Genomic DNA, 19,767 nt, shown 5'->3' with positions numbered 1-19,767 from the left:
CTCCCCCTTTCTCCCCTTGTTCCCGCCTTCTATCCGGAAGCTCGCTTCCGGCGGAAATGAGGCGCGCAGTGAAGAGAATAGCCTGACGTGGGTAAGGAAGTCGGGCTGGTTTCCCGGCGTCTCAGGCTCCCCTCCCCGGTTCCCCCCTCTCTTCCCCCCCTCCCGGCTCCACCATGCTCGACTTCTTCACCATCTTTAGCAAGGGAGGCCTCGTCCTGTGGTGCTTCCAAGGCGTGCGCGGCCCTGCGGCGGCTTGCACTGCGCCCGTGAACGCGCTTATCCGCTCGGTTCTACTCCAGGTGAGTTCTCGCCACTTTCCCTTTTACGCGTCGGCATCCTTCCGCCGATTTTGGGTGCCTCCCTCTCTCTATTCCCTTCCCGCCGCCATCCCTGACTTTATGTTATTGTTGTTCTTTAGTCGTTTAGTCGTGTCCGACTCTTCGTGACCCCATGGACCAGAGCACGCCAGGCACTCCAGTCTTCCACTGCCTCCCGCAGCTTGGTCAAACTCATGTTCGTAGCTTCGAGAACACTGTCCAAGTGGGGAGTTTGATCCACCATCAAACTCCCCACCTTTATTCTCTTCTGGGGGGGGGGCAGGTAACGATTTCCTCTTAAAAAAATAGAAACAGGAAACATAAACTCAGCAGCTGTTCGACAGTGGAACGGTCTCCCTCGGGAGGTTGTGGAGTCTTCTTCTTTGTAGCTGTTCATCTGCCGTGGATTCTTTAGCTGAGATTCCAGCTAAAAGGGGGCTGGACTAGATGTTCCTAGGGGTCCCTTCCGACTCTTAAGGTTCTGTGAAATAGCCTGGAAATGGTGGACAGCCCAATTCTGTGCAAGGTGCATTCACTACAATGTGGGAATCAATAACCTAGCAGGACAAGACAATTCCCATGCTTTCCCCGTGTGGAGAAACAACAACAACATGGTTTTCTTAATTGAATGTGCTTAATTGTGATGCCCTATGGAACGTTATAGATCCACACGTGCTGAAAAGAGAAGACTTTTTTTGAAAATGTCAGTTAAAATCTGCTGTCATGGAAGAAATCCGCAGGTGGGTCACCTGTGGCTCTCCAGATGTTGGATTCCAGACCTAATCAGCCCCAGCTGCCAACAGCCAGTCTGAAGGGATGATGGGAGTTGTATGGTAGTCAGGCAACATCTGGAGGGCCACGAGTTCCCCAGCCTTACCTTACAAGCTTGCTAATGAATGTGAAACGTCTTAAACTCCTGAAAGTGAAATTCAAATGGTAAATATGCCATATATTTTGTGAGTGAGAATGTAACCCAAGTGGGATGATCCAAACACAGAAGAGGGGGTGGTATCCTTAGCATTGGGAGAAACTCAGTGTTTGAAGAAGTGCACCGAATCTTTAGGTGGAAATAACTCTTAATGGTGGAATACCCACCCACCCCCGCTCAGGACTGAGTATGCCCAGTGGGCACAGCATGATTACTTGACTGCTGGGGTGTGTGCTAAAATCCAGCGAAGAAGGGGTATGGAATAGGGTATCTTGGAAAAGAGCGTGATCTAGGAGCAGTTTGTACTGCAACATTTTGTTGCAAGCTCTGCTTGTTCATTATTACAAACTGCTTGAGTTCAATGGGGCTTGTTCCCATGTAAGTGCGCATAGGATTGCAGACTTTAATCTTAGGAATGCCTACGTAGATGTAAGGCCAGCTTAGTTTAATGGAATTTACTCCTTAGTATTTGTAGCCCCTTAAAATACCAGCACATTTATTTTGGCTAACACAGCTACCCTTCCAGATGCTACACTTCCAGAAAGCCTTATGACAAGCACTACTTGTTTGCTCCTGACCCTGACCACTGCATTTTGCAAGGAGGTTTCAAGAGACAAGACCCATATGGTGCAATTGTTACTTAATAAGTAATTCCCAATGTGTTTAAGTTGTTTTCATCTGCAGAAATTATTTAGCAGCTGGCTAGACACAAGTTGCATTTCCCTGTAGAACCTCGTAAAACATATGTTGTGTTCAAGATTCCCTGTTGAATTGCAAGCCCAAACAGGAAAATATGTTTCCTATTTTAGTAGATTTCCTGTTTTGTAGTGCCTGTTTCTTATTTCAGAAAGTCACCGGTGCATAACTTATATTTCCTTTTTTGTACTTATGTGCATGCACCTGCTATATTCCCAAGGACCTAATACAAAATACAAATTGTTGTTCCATAAGCTAATAGTCTGCGCTAGACAATATGTGATGGGAACATAAAATGAAAAGGTGCAAAGGATGATGCTATCTAGTCATCCCTCTCTCCCACTCTTTCTGGCTTGGATCTCATCCCGTAGCCATGGCTACTACAACCTTCCATTTCCCCTAAGCTTTCTCTAACTCTTTATCTGTTTCCATACACTAATTGGAATTGGAGAATGGATACTACTTAAGCTGATTCCAGGTACAGGAGACAGGATGATCTGATAGTACATCCAGTTCTGGCAGCATGTTGTAATCGGGTCATTTGGATCCTGTCATGGATCACAACTGTAAGCATTAAGATTCCATAAAAGCAGGTCTGTTTAAGTCAGATAAATAACTTAAGAGTTCTATTTTGTGATTTTGCATCTGTACAGAAAGTTGTAAGTAGTTTTTTAAAGCAGTTTTTAAAATTTACTGGGTTTAAAACCTGACTATTAGCTATAATTTGTCTAACTTCTAAATATTCCTTTATATTATTGGTTATATCAAGCTCTGCTGTCCATATATTTCAGAGGTTAAATAACCATTCAAAATACTTCTTTAAAATAATGTGAATGTCAGCGTTTTCTTGGTGTCACTAAAGCTCATTTTTTCGTCATATAAATTGTGCTTTGGGGGTGTTGATATTTATTTTTCTTAGTGTGTAGTGTTTCACAGTTGGCACCATGCTGGTCCTGTTTTTCTTTATATGTAAGAAAAGGACATTGGATTGAGCGTTGATTTAGCTACCTTTTGTGTCTTGCCCAGGTCTTTCAGGTCTGAGATTAAACACTATTTGCCATTCCTTTTATTTCTAAATTTCAAAGACTGTTTTCCAAGCCAAAAGGTGATATTTAATCAGTTTCCCTCTGTCCTGGGGTGTCCCGTGGTTCTTTGTTCCATATTTCAGAGCACTTTTTCATGGATTATAGAGCAGTGCAGTATTTATCTTTGGATGTTTGAAAGCTTTCTTGAGTAGCCACTCATATTAGTAGTTTGCACATCGATGTGACTCAACAGATGGTGGGAATTGCCAGTGTGGTGTAGTGGACTTGTAATCTGGTGAACTGGGTTCATGTCCCCGCTCTTCCACATGCAGCTGCTGGGTGACCTTAGGCTAGCCACACTTCTCTGAAGTCTCTCAGCCTCACTCACCTCACAGAATGTGTGTTGTGGGGAGGAAGGGAAAGTGAGCCGCTTTCAACTCCTTAGGGTAGTGATAAAGCGGGATATCAAATCCAAACTTCTTCTTCTTCTTCTTCTTCTTCTTCTTCTTCTTCTTCTTCTTCTTCTTCTTCTTCTTCTTCTTCTTCTTCTTCTTCTTCTTCTTCTTCTTCTTCTTCTTCTTCTTCTTCTTCTCTGTTGTGTTGTGCAACATGGGCATGTTCTAGGTAAGCTGCTAGTAGGTGGTACTTGCCTACTTCTGGATTTCTTCACTTTGCTGGTATTTTCTCTGCCTTTTTGCTTCTTGTTCAAGAAGACATGCCATTGATGGGTGGTTAAGTGAAAATGTAGCTGTTTCATACTAAGGCAGACTAGTGACTCAAGTAGCCTATCAGAATCTGTCTTGATTTATCATAGCTCTCCAGGGTCTCAAATAGAGATATTTCCCAGATTTATGGCTAGGGTGCCGTTTAACTATAAATTCTGCTTCAGAACATTTCCCTTAACTTATATTTTCTGTCTGATTTCTGTAGAAGCAGGCTGCTGCTGCAAGATTCTTTGTGTTAATTATAGGAAGTCAGGGCTGTTCAAAGAAGTTGTGTGTATGCTAGCTAATAAGGTATTTGACTATTCTGACAACAGAAATAGGAGTCCGGGATATGATGGGAGATATCTCTGACAGCATGTGAGCTACTGTGTCTGAACAGCAAAAAGTCTAAAATATTTGTGTGGTGGAAATGCATATTGCTGAATGAATTACAGTATAGCTGTAGTGTGAAGTGTACTGTGTGTCTTGAAACAGGTGCCTGTAAACATGTATAGAATATGAAGATTGGACACTGTTTCCTAGAATTTGAATTGTACCCACAGTTCTCTTGCAAAGCTATAGCAGTAAACGGGATGATTATTCTTTACCAGAAAAACACTGAATCTCTACAACTCCTGTAATGTAGGGTTTCTATCTCATTAGAGGTGCTGCCAATGTTCTCTTTCTCTCTCTCTTGCCTTTTCAGGAGCGAGGTGGCAGTAACTCTTTCAACCATGAAGCCCTTACGCTTAAATACAAGCTGGACAATCAATTTGAACTCGTTTTTGTGGTGAGTTATTCTGTGTGAGATAAAGACCTCAGACAGGTGGAAAACCTGTCTCCAAGAGTCTCCATAGCAAAGTGAATAGAAAACTTTTCTCAGCATTGATGTATTGTTTTCGATGTTGTGGAACATTACTTCCTTTTCCTTTGATTGGGATCAGAAGAGCTTGTTCCTCAGTCTTGCATCACACACTGTCATTACAGCAACACCTTAGAATTGTTCCTTAAGAGCAATGAGGCTTCAATCAAGGAGCAGTTTCTCTTTCACAAACAAATATGTAGAATTGTAATGTTGGAAGGGGTCCCGAGGATCATGTAGTCCAATCCCTTGCAATACGGGAATCATAGAACGCAGAATCATAGAATTATAATGTGGTTACTTTTGCTTGTCTTTAACACCACTGCTCTCCTTGCAGGTTGGGTTTCAGAAAATTTTAACTCTAACCTATGTGGATAAGTTGATAGATGATGTTCATAAGGAGTTCCGAGACAAATATCGAAACGAGTTCCAGCAGAAGGGAGCTCTTGGGCTTCTCAATGGCACCTTTGATTTTAAGGAAGATTTTTTACGTCTCCTACGGTAATAGGATATTTTCTTTCATCTTTTGCTGCTGATCCTGTTGTTTTGCCTCAGATACCTTGTATTTTGGAGCTGTAAGTTGGGGGTTTGGCTCAATAAGAGTGACACAATCTCCCTCAGTAGAGGTGGGCAGGAAGGAAGTCTGCCCTGGTAGAAACTGCTTGTGTGAACTTCTCTGTGCTTAGCTTTTGGCTGCTTCCACCCGCAAAGCTGCATATGTTACTTATGGTTTTGGAGGAATCCATTGAAACCTAACCATGGCAGCATCAGCATCCCTCCCATAACCCAACATGACTTTATTGTACTCCGCAACATGGGCAAGGTTTGTTGATGGGTATTGGCACTACAGTGCTAGCTAGCCAGCCTAGATGTCTCATTCCTTTGGGGGCAAGGGGTCCTATGGCCACAAAGCCCAAGATCATATCTTAAAAGTTGCTTGTTAGAAGAAGCTAGGGAAACAAATTCCATGCAGTAAATATGCATCTGTGCTGCCTCCAGCCAGGCCAGCTCTAAAATACATTTATTCATTGTCTGGCATTGAATGAGCACGATTAGGTAAACCTTTTCCTCTTTGCAAACAGGGATGCAGAGGAGAGCAGTAAAGCCCGAGCTCCCACTGCCATGAAATCGTTTGAACAGTCGGCAAAATCCCAAAAAACCGTGAAGTCTATGATAGAAAATCGAGGGGAGAAACCAAAAGAAAAAACCAAGAACAAGAAAAACAAAGGTCCCAAAAAGGAAGGTGAGTTAGTGTTGTGATGCAAGCAGCAGGCCATGCCAAACCATAGGCCTGCTGTGGTGAGGAACTGTGGAGTTTGTGCTATTTCTGGTGGCTTCCACTCGGGAGCAGAATCAGTAGCAGTCATATCGCATGTCCTGTTCGTTAAAATCAGTTTTAAAGGTTCAGTCTGACATGCAGTTGCTCATTTAGTGACAACTGGGGATACCCTGTTAGCTGAGGAGTTGAAGCAGAGATGGAGGTCCTCTGGCTCCTTCATTTGTTGTTGGACTACAACTCCCATTATCCCCCGGCCATTGGCCATGCTGGCTAGGGTTGATTTAAACCCCATCCCTGGTTTAAATGTTTCATTTTACATGTTTTTGTTTTGGTGGAACATGGAATTTGCTCAGCACATATAGTAATTAATTATAAAAACTTATGGTTACCTAAAAACCTCAAAAGCAGGACTTGACCCTTTTCACTTAGAACATTGGATGTTATTAAAACAGTGCTTTCCGCCTCCCGCCCAGCTCCAGGAAATGAAGCAGCTACCGTCTCTAAAGCAACCGCAGCTGTTAAGCAGGATCCTCCCGTTGCAGCTGGAGACAGGGAAGAACTGACCAAGGATGAGATCCTGCAGAAGAACCGTGAGGAATTCTTTAGGAAGCGCATGAAGGGGGGAGAGAAGTCCAAGTAAGTAAGGCCATTGCTAATGAATAATGCTATCGGATCTTCCTTGGCTTTGAATCCAGAGAGGTGAAGTTGGGTGGTTACATAGAGGAAGGACTATGGCTTGGTGGCAGAGCATTTGCTTTATATGCAGCAAGTCCCAGATTCAATCTCTAGTAGGGCTGGGAATGTCCTCTCTCTAAAACCCTGGAGAGCCACTAGCAGTCCATATATAGCCCAGACAAAGGTTTACTGCTTCATTGAGGACTAACTTAATTTGAGCTGTCTTCTTGGCAGGTGACTATTCTGGAATGAATTGGAAAAACAAACCCAAAACCTATTTTTGAGCCAGGGCTTGAGGGAGGCTAGAATCACTTTCTGAACTGGGCAGCAGCAGGCCTGGGAGCAAAGTGGACTTCTGAGCACCAGTTTGTTTTACAGTCTTGGGAGTACACTTCCTTGTTTTTCTAGAGAATGGTGTTTTCTTGGACTGATAGGTAGAAGAAATTATAATGCACAATGCACACTCAGTCTTTCCTGCTATGATTGTTTGTGACCCAGCAAAGTTCAGGGTTGACTGATGATTCAGAGGAGGAATTTTGTTCAGTTTTTTCCTCCTTGACTGCTAAGATCTACTGGAGTTTCTGTTCTGTCTTCCTTAGCAAGTCTCCAAAGCCAGACACTCAGAAAGACAAGGGGAAGAAGCCCAGAGTGTGGGAACTGGGAAACTCTAATGCCAAAGTACTTGACTATAGTAATTCCACTACCAATGGAAACACAGATACTTGTCCCATGGAGGAGTATGATCCAGAAATGGTAAGATCCCCAGTCACTAGACATCCTGATGGTTCTGTTTCATGCCTGTGCATAGTTTTGCAGAGCTACATTAAGATGCCTTGCTCTCAAATCTTCAAGAGTTTACCAGGGCAGCTTGATTGTGGGGTTTTCATGCAGTTCTTGTCATCAAAGCAGATTTGGTTTCCTAACCAATGACCAAGCCACACTGTACAGAAGATTAATTGGGGCCATTGATTAGTTAAATTGAATGTAGGAATTTACTGGGAAGAACTGCAAATGGATGAAGTATAATTCTTAGTGTCTCCCTTTCACAAGTGCTGCTGCTAGCAGTAATCTTGTAACACAATAGTGTTGCCAAAGTAGCCTCAACTGTTAACACGATGTGACTTGGGGCCCCATTCGCACAAAGACTTGACTTTTATTTTGCCTATCACATTTTGTTTTTTGATCCCCTTGATTTTTAAGTCTTTTGTTGGGAGAGGGATAAAAACAAAAAAGGAACAGAAGTGCAGGTTCCCTTTTAAAAGAAGAATGCATAAGAAGAGCCTGCTGGAATCTGACCCATGGCCCATCTATTCCAGTATCCTGTTCTCACAATGGCCAGTCAGATGCCTGTGGGAAGCATGCAAGCAGGTCTTGAGCTCAAGAGCTCTCTTCACTTGTGATTCCCAGCAAACTGTGCCATTGTGGTTACTAGATGCGGATGGCCCTCCATGAATTGGTTTAATCATCTTTTAAAGCCATCCAAGTTGGCAGGCGTCACTGCTTCTCATGGGAGCAAATTTCAAGTTTAACTACTCGTGGTATGAAGTAGCAGTTCCTTTTATCGGTCCTAAATCTTTCAGGATTCATCTTCACTGCGTGCCCACTCCTAGTGTTATGAGAGAGGGAGAATTAACTTTACCTACTTTCTCTGGGCTATGCACCACTCTGTAATATCTGCACTATGAAACAAAAGTATGCAGGTGTGCCTGTGCTGCTCTCTCTGCTTCCCAGAATTCCCTGTCCCATCATAGAGCAGAAGGGGGGAGGAGCCTTTTTCAGCCAAGAGCCACATTCCCTCATGGGAAACCTTCCTGGGGCCATAGAATGGGAGGAGCCATGGATGTGACCCTGAGCTTCCAGACACACAAATGCCAGAGGGACACATTCCAGTTGAGCAAAAGCACTTGATGAGAGCTCAGAGCAGAGATACTGAGGGGCTTGGCCTGGGGAGACCCCTTAAGGCTGGACAGAGACACTGAGGGCACCATATGATCCACAGGCCAAAGGTTCCCCATCCCCTATAGAGAATGTGGGGCAACTTTTACTATAGAGCACTGATTCTGGGATATCCTCTGCTGGATGTGCTCATCAAGAAGAAACAGCACCGTGAGCCTCTTGTTCTTAGAACTTGTGTAAAGTGTACAGAAGGAAGATGCACCCTCTAGAAGTAACTTATGGTTCACATGGAGGCAGCCTGAGCTGCTTAGAGTAGTGAGACACAACAAAGAAGGCTTATGTAATTCCTGGCCTTTTTTATCCACCACCACAGGTGCTTGGGGACCGCAACCGTGAGCCTGGCCGTCTCCGTGATCTTGAATATGAGAGTGAAGAGGAAACTGAAGAAGAGAAGGTGGTTCAGAACTCTTCAGGTGCAAGGTAAGTTCCCTCACTAAAGCTGTTCTTCTGTGTCGACTTAAATGAAACTTTTTGTTTAATTGACATTTCCCCTCCTGTAACATCATAACACTATCTTCTTGTTGCCAGTGCAAAGAAGGGAGGCCTTGGAGGCATGTTTGGGATGCTTAAGGGTCTTGTGGGCTCCAAAAGCTTATCCAGAGAGGACATGGACCCTGTGTTGGAAAAAATGAAGGATCACCTGATTGGTACGTTTGGCTTCCTCTGGAACTAGGCTGATGGGGGCTCAATTTGGTGGCAATGGGCTGGATGCTGCCCACTTCCCATGCCATTTGTGCTGAACTGTGCTTATGAAGGGTCCAAGGTTGACTATGTCGTTAGTTGGGTTTTAGAAAAGGTCACGGAACTTTCTGAAGGCTAAGCAGAAGGAGACTTGGAAGGAAGCCTGGGACAAGGATGGCTAGTTGCTGAAGTTCTTACAAAGTAGATTCTGTGCTGTTCGTACCCTAAGCTCCTTCTTTTATCCTGTTTTCAAAACCCCATTCTCTACTTCACATCCTTGTCAATTGTAGCACCCAGACATTCACACCGAGATGGCTTTAAGGCTCTGCAGGCTGTCAGAATTGGCCACTCCGGCGCTGTGGTCTAAACCACTGAGCCTAGGGCTTGCCAATCGAAAGGTCAGGGGTTCGAATCCCCGCAATTGGGTGAGCTCTCGTTGCTCAGTCCCAGCTCCTGCCAACCTAGCAGTTCGAAAGCACCGGTACTGCTCCGGCGGGAAGGTAAACGGCTTTTCCGTGCGCTGTTCTAGTTTTGCCAGAAGCGGCTGAGTCATGATGGCCACATGACACGGAAAAACTGTCTGCAGACAAACGTCGGATCCCTCGGCCAGTAAAGCGAGATGAGCGCTGCAACCCCAGAGTCGTTCGCGACTGGACATAACTGTCAGGGGTCCTTTACCTTTACAATCCAAGCACATTGGATGTTGGGCTTGTAAGCAGCCACCCTAGTGCTTAGTGTAAGCTTATTTGTTTTGAAAGCTTATTTTTACAATATCAGAAAGTTCAGCAAGTGGGCTGTGAGTGCTCCACATTTCCCACACCGGTCATAAGTAAAGTGGATTGAATTTCAAACAGGGGTTTCATACCCCTTTACTGGAGACTTTAGGTGTCTTTTAATAGAGCATATCTGTTGGTGACAACAGCAGCTTAGTAGAATTGTCCATTGGCTGCAGGTCCTTTTCCTCTCTTGGGGGCTAGTAACGCCTTCTACAGCCACCTGTCATATCTTTTTCTTTCGTTTCTCATAGCAATACTTCACACTTCCTCTATGGAGCTTGAGGCAGCCTACATATGGACCCTAGATGCTTTTTGTAACTACTGTCTGAATTTCTGCGTCCTATGATGCCTGGCTGAATTTTGCCTACTAGGTTTGGAGGTGCAGTGGGATGACTTGGATGTGAATATTCTAAGTTCAAATTGCTGTTGAGCATCTCCCACCCTAGGTTAGTCACCACAGGATGCTGAAATTTAGGCAGTAATTGCAGGTTTCACCTAGGGCCCCTACGTAGGCTGGATGTGAGCAGTGTACTGTCAACATTGCCATCCAGTATGGTTGCTATGTGATTAAAATGTCATCTCCCACCCTTGGAGAAGCATAAACTACCAGAGTTAATATAAATTTTCATTTTAGAGAACATTAATCATTCACCAAATAGTGTGAACTTAGCAGCATAACAATCTTAACTTGCTGTTTTCCCTCCCCCCTCCTGCCCAAAGCTAAGAACGTTGCAGCTGAGATTGCTGTCCAACTCTGTGAATCAGTTGCAACAAAGCTGGAAGGGAAAGTGATGGGCACCTTTACCAGTAAGTTCCCCTTTGTTTTGCTTTGTTTTTTTTGTTTTTTTTGCATGCCTTAGCGTGTACTGTAGTCTGGTGACATTACTTTCCTCGGATATATGCCCAAATGCTCATGAATTCAAAACAGAATCCTTGGGTGGTGCCCAACAAAGTAAATTCACTAGAGCCAAGATCACAGCAGAACTCCTGCTTTCTCTCTTTTCCCAGTGTGGTGTAGTGGTTAAAACTCGTAGACTCCTTAATCTGGGGAACCGGGTTCGCGTCTCCACTCCTCCACATGCAGCTGCTGGGTGACCTTGGGCTAGTCACACTTCTTTGAAGTCTCTCAGGCCCCCTCACCTCACAGCAGGCACCCCCAAACTTTGGCCCTCCAGATGTTTTGGACTACAATTCCCATCTTCCCCGACCACTGGTCCTGTTAGCTAGGGATCATGGGAGTTGTAGGCCAAAACATCTGGAGGGCCGCAGTTTGGGGATGCCTGCCTCACAGAGTGTTTGTTGTGGGGGAGGAAGGGAAAGGAGAATGTTAGCCGCTTTGAGACTCCTTTGGGTAGTGATAAAGCGGGATATCAAATCCAAACTCTTCTTCTTTCCTTCCCAAATCTGCTCTGGAGAGTTGAGGAGAAACCCTCAACCTCACAAGAAAAGGTTTAGTAGGGCCCATGGGGAGAAGAGAGAGAGACAGGAAAGTTGTGTTGCTCAGCCAAAAGCCCTTCTGCAAGCGGATCTACTTCACTGGATACTACCCGTTGTGTCTAAAAAACCCAAATTAGATTGTGAGAGCAGGTCTTTAGTGAAACTGACAATCTCACACCAGGAAAGTCTGTACAGCAGCCACATACTCTATAACATGTGATGCCAGTGTGCCAAAGTCCACTTGTATGTTTGTGTGTGTCGTTATTGTTCCATCCCTGAAAAGGATTAGGAAGGGTTGTGGAAGTCCATGACATCATGCACAAAAGTAAGATGGTAGCACTACACATTGTACAGTATGTGTGGGACACTACACATGCCTAAGCCCACTTATAGGCACAGTGTTTCTAGAATGTTACCAGGCTGTGCCTTCGTTTTACTCCAATATATTTTGTTGGTACCCTGTACCAATGTGTTCCTTCCCAGTTTCACCATTTTCTGCTCTTGTGGAAGCAAATTCCTCACTCAGTAAATGTGGGCAGGGTCAGGGTGCAACTGCTGCTCACCAAATGTGAGTAGTTACTATTTTTATTATTGTCTTTCCAGCTGCCTATGCTAGAGTTTTGTTGCTTGCTTAACCTTGTCTCTAGTTGGCTTGTTTGACTTCTGCTGCTGCTGCTGCTGCTGCTGGGATGGGGGAAGAAATAACCCAAAGTGGATTTGTCCATTGGGAATCTGCTTCCCTGTGGGTTCACGAATGCTTAGCCTTCTGCATTTCCGGATGCCACCAGTGTGTGGCAGACTCATTTGAAAGCACGCCCTGCAGGATTTTGTGAAGGGCAAATTTATATCCTTGGCATTAGTAAGTTTTGACTTCTCTCACAGAGAAGAGAGATTGATTCCTCTGGCCAAGAAGGCTGACATTGTCAGAGAATGCTGATGCAACTTAACATGTGGTAGAAATGGATTTTGGACGCAGAAGCATTTGATTCAGATGGCCCATTTTCTGTTTTTCTGTTTCTTGTGTTGTGAAGCTGCTTTGCTTGCCCAAAGGCCACAGGAGCAAACTGTACAAATATATCACTTATTAAAGAAGAAAAATCAATGTTACTCCAGAAAGGTGATGGCTTGTAAGGGGCTGTGAGAGTGACTGAAAATCATGAGCCCTGGAGTGTCCTGTCAGTTGAATACTTGCACAGAATACTGAATACAATCAGATGCTGATACAGAGAGAGTGGTAGGCCAATGGTCCTCAGAGAAGGGTAGGTCGAACCTAAGACCAGATGTGGAGAAACCAAGCTCGTTTGGAGAGAAAATGGGAACTTTTGCATTCCTGTTGTCCAGATGCTTCATCCTAGTCCTCCTGAAATGGACACAGCAACATTTCTGCAAGGAAAGCAGAGCTGGGCCTGTTCACATCACAGTTTACTTCGATTCACTTCTGAGTATAAGTGTGGGAAAGAGTATGTGGGGCCCTTCAATCTAAAAATGACAATGTGCTTCCAACTTCCCAGCGGTGACCTCAACTGTGAAGCAGGCCCTTCAAGAATCCCTGGTGCAGATCCTGCAGCCTCAGCGCCGGGTGGATGTCTTGCGCTCTGTGATGGAAGCCCAGCGTCACCGTCGACCTTATGTCATCACTTTCTGTGGTGTCAATGGAGTTGGCAAGTCAACTAACTTGGCCAAGGTACTTGGAAGGGGCTGCATGTGCGTGGATTTTGGGAAATGGGTGAAGTTGGGAGGGGAACCAGCTCAGGTTTGGGTAATGCAGGATGGTAGAGCACCGTTGCTATTGTGCAAGGAAAAGAGGAAGATGGTGGCATGTCTGGTTATATCATGGAGATCTAAATGGAACCCTTGCTCAAGAGATCTCCTGATATATAAAGCATTGCGCTAGCAAACATTGGTTTATCCAGCTCAGTATTTTCTGTGCTGATTGGGGGGGACTCTCAAGAGTTTCAAGGGAGAGGCCAGGGATAGAACTGGGAATCTTCTGCGCTCAAAGCAGATGCTCTGTGACTGTACATGTTGTCCACTTTTCTCTCTCCCTGTTGAAATCTAAAATTTATTCTGTCTAATTAGGAAGCATCAAGAAGGTAACTTGAAGTTGGACTGAGACCTGAAGTGCTACAAATTAGCATTTTCCTGGGTGGCCACCTAGTAGCCCATATCTAGCTTCTGAAGCAATGTTGTTTCACCCACAGCTTCTTGGTAGAATTCTCAGTCTCGGCTTCTAAAGTACTATGGCATTTGCAAATGTCGCAGCTGTCAGTGCGCCCATAAAATCTCTAGTCTCCCGTTCTCAGCATTTTATGTTCTCAGACATAAAATTCATGCGTTTATCTTCTTCACACATCGACTGCAGCATAAACACATGGCTTGGCTGCATGGATGTGATGCTACCGACGGAACATTCATATCCATCACCATTGTCCATTGTACATTCACCTAAGTGTCATCAAGTGTTCAGTAATTCAGTGGTGCACATGCTATGCACCCACCAGCCCTCGCCTGTGTGGGGGCATGTGTTCATTTTCACTTTCCAGATTTTGCAAGGCTCTCTGCCCATATTCCAAGCAGATCTTTCTAGCAATAAAAGTTTATTTGGACGCCAAATTTCTGCATCTGACCAGCTTTAGGGGGACTGGCACAGCAGATGTGCTGCATATCTACAGCCTTGTTATTACTTGGCAGGAAGCAAAGCTGCGAGGTGCCAATGGGAAGTCGCGTAGAGATGCTGGATGGTGGGTGATGGAAGAGGTAACATTCTTCTGCCTGCCCCCCAGATCTCGTTCTGGCTGATCGAAAATGGTTTTAGTGTGCTCATTGCGGCCTGCGACACATTCCGTGCTGGTGCTGTAGAGCAGCTGCGGACTCACACTCGCCGCTTGAATGCTCTTCACCCTCCAGAAAGCCACAGCGGCCGCACAATGGTGCAGCTTTATGAGAAGGGATATGGGAAGGATGCGGCCGGCATTGCCATGGAGGCCATTTCGTATGGTGAGGCCTTTCTCCCCGTTTCCTCCTTATTTCTGAACCCCTTATTTCTTGTCTTCCTTAGCAATTCTAGTCACTGCATGCCTGTAGCTGAAATCTCTTTTTCCTGTTGCTTCCCCCTCCCCTCAAAATCTGGGGATATTCCAGATGCTAAATACTCTCCTCTCCAGCTAATAGGAAGCAGTGGGACTGGCCTGTGGGAACATCTCAACCATCCTAAATCCAGTTCCTTCTCGTCCTCTGCAAGAGAAGGAATCTGATTTATAACTCTGCCTAATCTGTCATTCTAGCCATAACCAGGAAGGCTTCAGGTTGAGTGAAAAGAAGGGTCTCTGACAGTCATAAGGGATAGAAACATCCTCAGTTTGGGAATCATGTATAAAGAACAGTATTTGGCATTGTGAGAAACAGACTTTTTTTTTAAAAAAGTTAATATTTATGGCTATGAGGGCAAGCCTGAAAACGTTTGGACAATTGGCTTGAAATCTCAGAAGAGAGATTTGAGGAAGGTGTAGAGTTTTAATCTGTGGGTAGGAGAAATGAAACATTAGGGAGATCTGATTCATTTGCAGAATATTGCAGTTTCTGACATACCATAGGATTATAGAAAAAAACCCTCGTTTTGTACTCGTTTCCACTAGAAAATTTACCAGACCTGCCATGCCATACACACTCAGAAAACTTACTTTGGAGGTTTGCTGGCTCTGCTTTGCACTTACTCTCATTCAAAGCTGTAGGCTTGGATATTTCCCCCCAGCTGTTGCTGGATTTATTTATTCCTTCAAATAAATATATCCTTTTTATCTTCTCAGCACGCAACCAAGGTTTCGATGTGGTCTTGGTGGACACAGCAGGCCGTATGCAAGACAATGCTCCTTTGATGACAGCTCTGGCTAAGCTCATTGCAGTCAACACCCCTGACCTTGTCCTGTTTGTGGGGGAAGCCTTGGTGGGAAATGAGGCTGTGGATCAGCTGGTTAGTTCCTCAGATTACTAGTTAAGATTCAAAACTCAAGAGGTGACAAATGCATACCTCCTTTTGAGTGCTTCTTTACACAACAGTGGTATACCTAGAAGTAGTCATGTCTGTTTGCATGCAACAAATATGTAGTACAGTGGAACCTCTACTCACATACGGAATCCTTTCCAAAGTTCCGTTCGTGAGTCGATCTGGGTCACTGGGAGAAGCGCCGTTCTGCATATGTGTAGACAGCGGCAGCTGCTTCTGCGCATGTGCAGTCTGCAGAAGCCGCTTCTGCGTATGCGCAAAACGCAGCAAACCCAGTATTGGCTTCCGGGTTTGTTGCGGTCGCGAGTTGGATTGTTCGTGAGTAGGGGTGGGGGTAAGTTGTGGTTCTACTGTACAGTCATACCTTGGATCCAGAATCCCTTGGTCCTCGGACGTTTTGGCTCCCGAATGCCGCAAACCCGGGAGTGTTCCAGTTTGCGAATGTTCTTTGGAACCCGAACATCTGATGGGGCTTCCGTGGCTTCAAATTGGCTGCAGGCAATCAGAAGCCACCCTTTGGTTTCTGAATGTTTTAGAAGTCGAACGGACTTCCGGAACGGATTCCGTTTGACTTCCAAGGTATGACTGTACAGGCAACCCTCCTCTTACACTGGGGACATGGCCCAGGGGTAGCGCCTAAAGCACTTTGGGTTCAATGACATGTGAGATTGTGAATGTCCCCCCACCCCCTTCCAATTTATTTATTTATTTGCCAGGTATGTAAAACTGAATGCACCCAAGTCAAATGTGTGTGTGTGTGTTGCAAGTTGCTTGTATGGGCACATGCATCATAGCATGGGGGAAGTGCTGGGGATCGCCAAAGGATTCCCCCCCCCCCGCATTTGTATTTGGTGGCAAATATGACTGCAACATGAATTGTGTGTTAGGAGACATGCATACAGCCCATCAGTGAGCCTTGTGCAAGAACATTGCCAAACCTGTTTCACCACTTGCTTCCCCTACAACCAGGTCAAGTTCAACAAAGCCCTTGCCGATCACTCCATGGCTCAGACCCCACGCCTCATTGATGGAATTGTGCTCACCAAATTTGATACCATAGACGACAAGGTAAATGGGGCCCATAGGTTGCAATTGTTTGGGGCTTCGGTGGGAGGAGTTTTTCTTTTTTGATGAAAAAAGCAGCATTTTTTTTGGGGGGGGGTATGGCTCCGGGGAGGTGGCCAATGTTAGGCCTTCAGGCCTCCTGTCTGCTACGGGCAACCTCCACTCTCCCCAGGCTGCACCTCTCACCGGCTTTGCTCTACTCTTGAGTGCTTTTGCCTGGTTGGAATATGTGGTTGAACTGTGATAATGCCTCTTGCTTGCCTGGATGGAGAGGTGTTGGGGAGGGAAGACTTGACCTTCTCATATGGGTGGAATGTAGCCATTCCATAAAGGGAGGAGTCACATGTTGCTCCGCCCACACACGCCTTTGGGCCTGTCCACCACTGGCATGCCCCCCCCATGCTCAATGGATCGCAAGGTAATGTGGCCATTGAGCTGAAAAGGTGTCCCCCCCCCTCCTGCTTTGGCAGTTTTTACCAGCTAATAAGCTTTTTCTGTGGATATTTTAGTAAACACAGTTCTCTGAAGAACTGAATAGAATCAAAAAGCACTGGATAATTTTGGAAGGCTTACTAAATACATCTTTCTCCCATCCATAGAATTAATCCCTTCCAGTTTTGTGCTGTTCTGCCACCTGGAGCTTTTGATGGCTTCTAGATTATGATCCGCCAAGCCTCTTTTAAGTTACAGAAGGGCTTTTGGGGGCCCGTAATATGTTTCCCTTTCTAAAATGTTCAGTTAAGTGCTATGCCACATACTGTTGAACCTTTCTCTTGGATTTTTCTTCTTCTTCAAGCAGCCTTGTGATATGGCTGCAGGGGAGGCATAGCTGGAACCTATACACTAGGACCGGGGCGACATTTGGTTTTCAACATTGAGATAGATCGGCAGCTAAATACCAGTATATGCTGATTTATCACGCTGTCTGGAATGTTTGTCAGCTGTTTCTTCCTCCCAACCTTAGAGTAGGAAGAACAGCTGAGATACATTGCCCAACCCTATGACAGTGAATGAGCCCCGGAGGCCTTTTTGGCTCATGCGTGAATTGGAGGGTCACTGGAGCTTCCTTGTTGGGGAACAGTATTCCACAGTGGGGGCCATCTTCTTTTATCGAGGTGGAAGTCTGAGCAGATGACTAAGGATCAAGGCAGGTTCATTGGGGGGGGTGCCTTTTTAAAATCCCCATATGGTAAGAGATGTACCTTTAGGAGGGGGAAAAACTGGCTAACATCAGTGGGTGTATCTCCCACATCCTAGACCAGCCTTCTCCAACCTAGTGGACTAGACACAAGGCACATTTAGTTTTAGTAGCTTTTTTTTAAAAAAACGAGAGGCTGTAACCATGGAAATAGCAAGGATTTCTTTAAGAAAAAACCAATGCAATTTCACTGTACACAAGGATACTATATCGTCCTTTCCTACACTAACAGCTGCTTCTTTTCTCCCCAGGTTGGCGCAGCAATTTCCATGACATACATCACTAGTAAACCAATCGTGTTTGTGGGTACTGGACAGACCTACTGTGACCTGCGTAGCCTTAATGCCAAGGCTGTGGTTGCTGCTCTCATGAAGGCCTAACCACCAGTTATTGCACCAAATTCCTGTCTGCAGATGTCTCAGAATGTGCTTTCCGGCGTGACTGTTTTTAGGAAACCCCCCCCCCCGCCCCGTTTTTGGCATAGTGCAACACAAAATGGAGGGATGCTAGAAAAAAGCTGCTTACCTGGCTTTCGGTCCTTCTCCTCTTGATTTTGCTAACACACACCTTCCTTGATGTGATGCGTGGGTTTAATTGCAGCAAGAGGTGCCTGTCTTCCTTTGAATTCTACTTACTTTCATACTCATTGGCTCTAAAGGTGTTCCGGGGTTGTCTTCACTTTTCCCACTGAGCCCTCTTTCCTGTTTCCCTTCATTCTGCCTGCTTGGACAGTCCAAAGCCAGAGCTTTGCCCCCCCCCCCTCCACCCCAGGTTAGCAGGTGCGATAAAGTCTTTGTGGGGCGGGGGATTGTTCTGTCACTACCTATGAACTCTGCTGTCTTTTAAAACCCTTCTCTCCAGCCATGGGGTAGAGCGGATACTGCCTAAGGGCAGCTCTGCTCTTATCAAGCTTCACATTTGCTGATTTCAGTAGATCACAGTAGTTCACCAAAGCTTTCAAACCAAAAAAAAGGAAGATAGATACCAGAGTGAATTCCTGCTTAACAGGGTGGCTGTTGATGCCTTAAAATGGTCCTCCTTTCTACTGTCAGTGGGACTCCTTACAGCAGGGCCCTCCAGACACTGCCCCAGACTGTAGCATTTGTGTGAAAAATGCAGGAACCCGTGATGCCATCCTAATGACATATTTGCAAGTGGGTGTGGTGTGTGACATCCCTTTCTTTTTCTAATGATGTGTCTCCAGCTGATCAGTGAGCTGCTTCATGGTGCATTTTTTTTCCTTTTTTTGTGGTGGGAATTGAATTACAGGCCCATTCTCATACAACGGTAGTGCTTGCTGCTGGCTATCAAGACTCTTCCGCCCACATGCTATAAATTTGCACACTATTGAATGTGTATGCAAAATGGAAGCTTGCAGCTTACGATGCTTCAGATAATCCCTTTGCCCAGCACAGTCCTGATTCAAACCAAGGGAGGGGGAGGAAACATCTCTGCCTCCAGGAAGAGCTGGTTGTGTGAATAATTTGAGGAGGAATTGCGGGTATATTCTGTACTGAACAACTGCCCTTGCTGCTGACACAGGATTCTGGTCCCATAACTCACGGCCTCACCTCCCACCTAATCATCAGAGGATGGAATGAAACTGGTCAACACAAGCCTTTGCATGCTCTCCCGCCTGCACTGGCTTTTGCTTTTCTAAACCAGTCTGTGACAGGAATTTTCTGGTGGGTGCTTGCTGCTTTTCTGCCCCCCCCCCCCTTCAGAGTGCCTCTTGATCCTGGTATAAAGTGCTATGTTAAATACTACAAAACTCTCTATGAAGATGTCTCGTAGCGCGGTATTGCAGATGTGCTCTAGTGCAATAAGTTGAATGCTGTCTGCTAAAAGGTAATTTATATAATAAAACTTCATTTTAAAAAAAGAAACACACTTGATTTCCTTTGTTGTTAGGCGCAGCAGCATAAAAATCCAGGGCTTCAAACTGTTCCAGAAAACCCTCAGCTAGCTTCCAAGAGACCAGGCAACAAGCTTCCTAGGGATGATCCCTTTCCTGCTGATCTTTTCCCTGCAATGCATGGCTGCAGGCAAGTTCTCTGTGAACCTGATGTACATCTTTGAAAGCTCCTCAGGATCCTCTGCAAACAGAGGTTTCTTTTAATGTGTGGCAGTGGCTGGTTTGTGAATTTAAAGTCTGTTGCCTCAAC

The 19,767-nt window shown here is 45.3% G+C and overlaps 1 protein-coding gene across 1 annotated transcript; it reads left to right on the top strand.

Moving 5' to 3' along the window:
* The first annotated feature begins 67 nt into the window (after positions 1–67).
* On the top strand, positions 68–19,488 carry SRPRA (SRP receptor subunit alpha). Its single transcript, XM_035138981.3, has 14 exons — positions 68–299; positions 4,377–4,460; positions 4,870–5,033; positions 5,615–5,775; positions 6,285–6,447; positions 7,086–7,239; positions 8,756–8,862; positions 8,971–9,089; positions 10,620–10,706; positions 12,848–13,020; positions 14,120–14,333; positions 15,143–15,306; positions 16,309–16,407; positions 17,854–19,488. The coding sequence occupies exons 1-14, from the start codon at positions 174–176 to the stop codon at positions 17,980–17,982; spliced, it is 1,944 nt and encodes a 647-aa protein (XP_034994872.1). The 5' UTR covers positions 68–173; the 3' UTR covers positions 17,983–19,488.
* Positions 19,489–19,767: the final 279 nt, after the last annotated feature.

Source organism: Zootoca vivipara, chromosome 14 (assembly GCF_965207765.1).
Source record: "Zootoca vivipara chromosome 14, rZooViv2.hap1.1, whole genome shotgun sequence".
Classification (NCBI taxonomy): domain Eukaryota; kingdom Metazoa; phylum Chordata; class Lepidosauria; order Squamata; family Lacertidae; genus Zootoca; species Zootoca vivipara.
The sequence above is the reverse complement of the archived record's forward strand: the minus strand, read 5'-3'. Positions and strand labels throughout refer to the sequence as shown.

Bases quoted from the DNA above. Each gene is read 5' to 3' on its own strand.
- SRPRA (XM_035138981.3), top strand. From the start codon at position 174: ATGCTCGACTTCTTCACCATCTTTAGCAAGGGAGGCCTCGTCCTGTGG. The intron at 10,707-12,847 runs GTAAGTTCCCCT...CCAACTTCCCAG, and splicing joins AGTGATGGGCACCTTTACCA to CGGTGACCTCAACTGTGAAG. The intron at 15,307-16,308 runs GTTAGTTCCTCA...CCCTACAACCAG, and splicing joins ATGAGGCTGTGGATCAGCTG to GTCAAGTTCAACAAAGCCCT.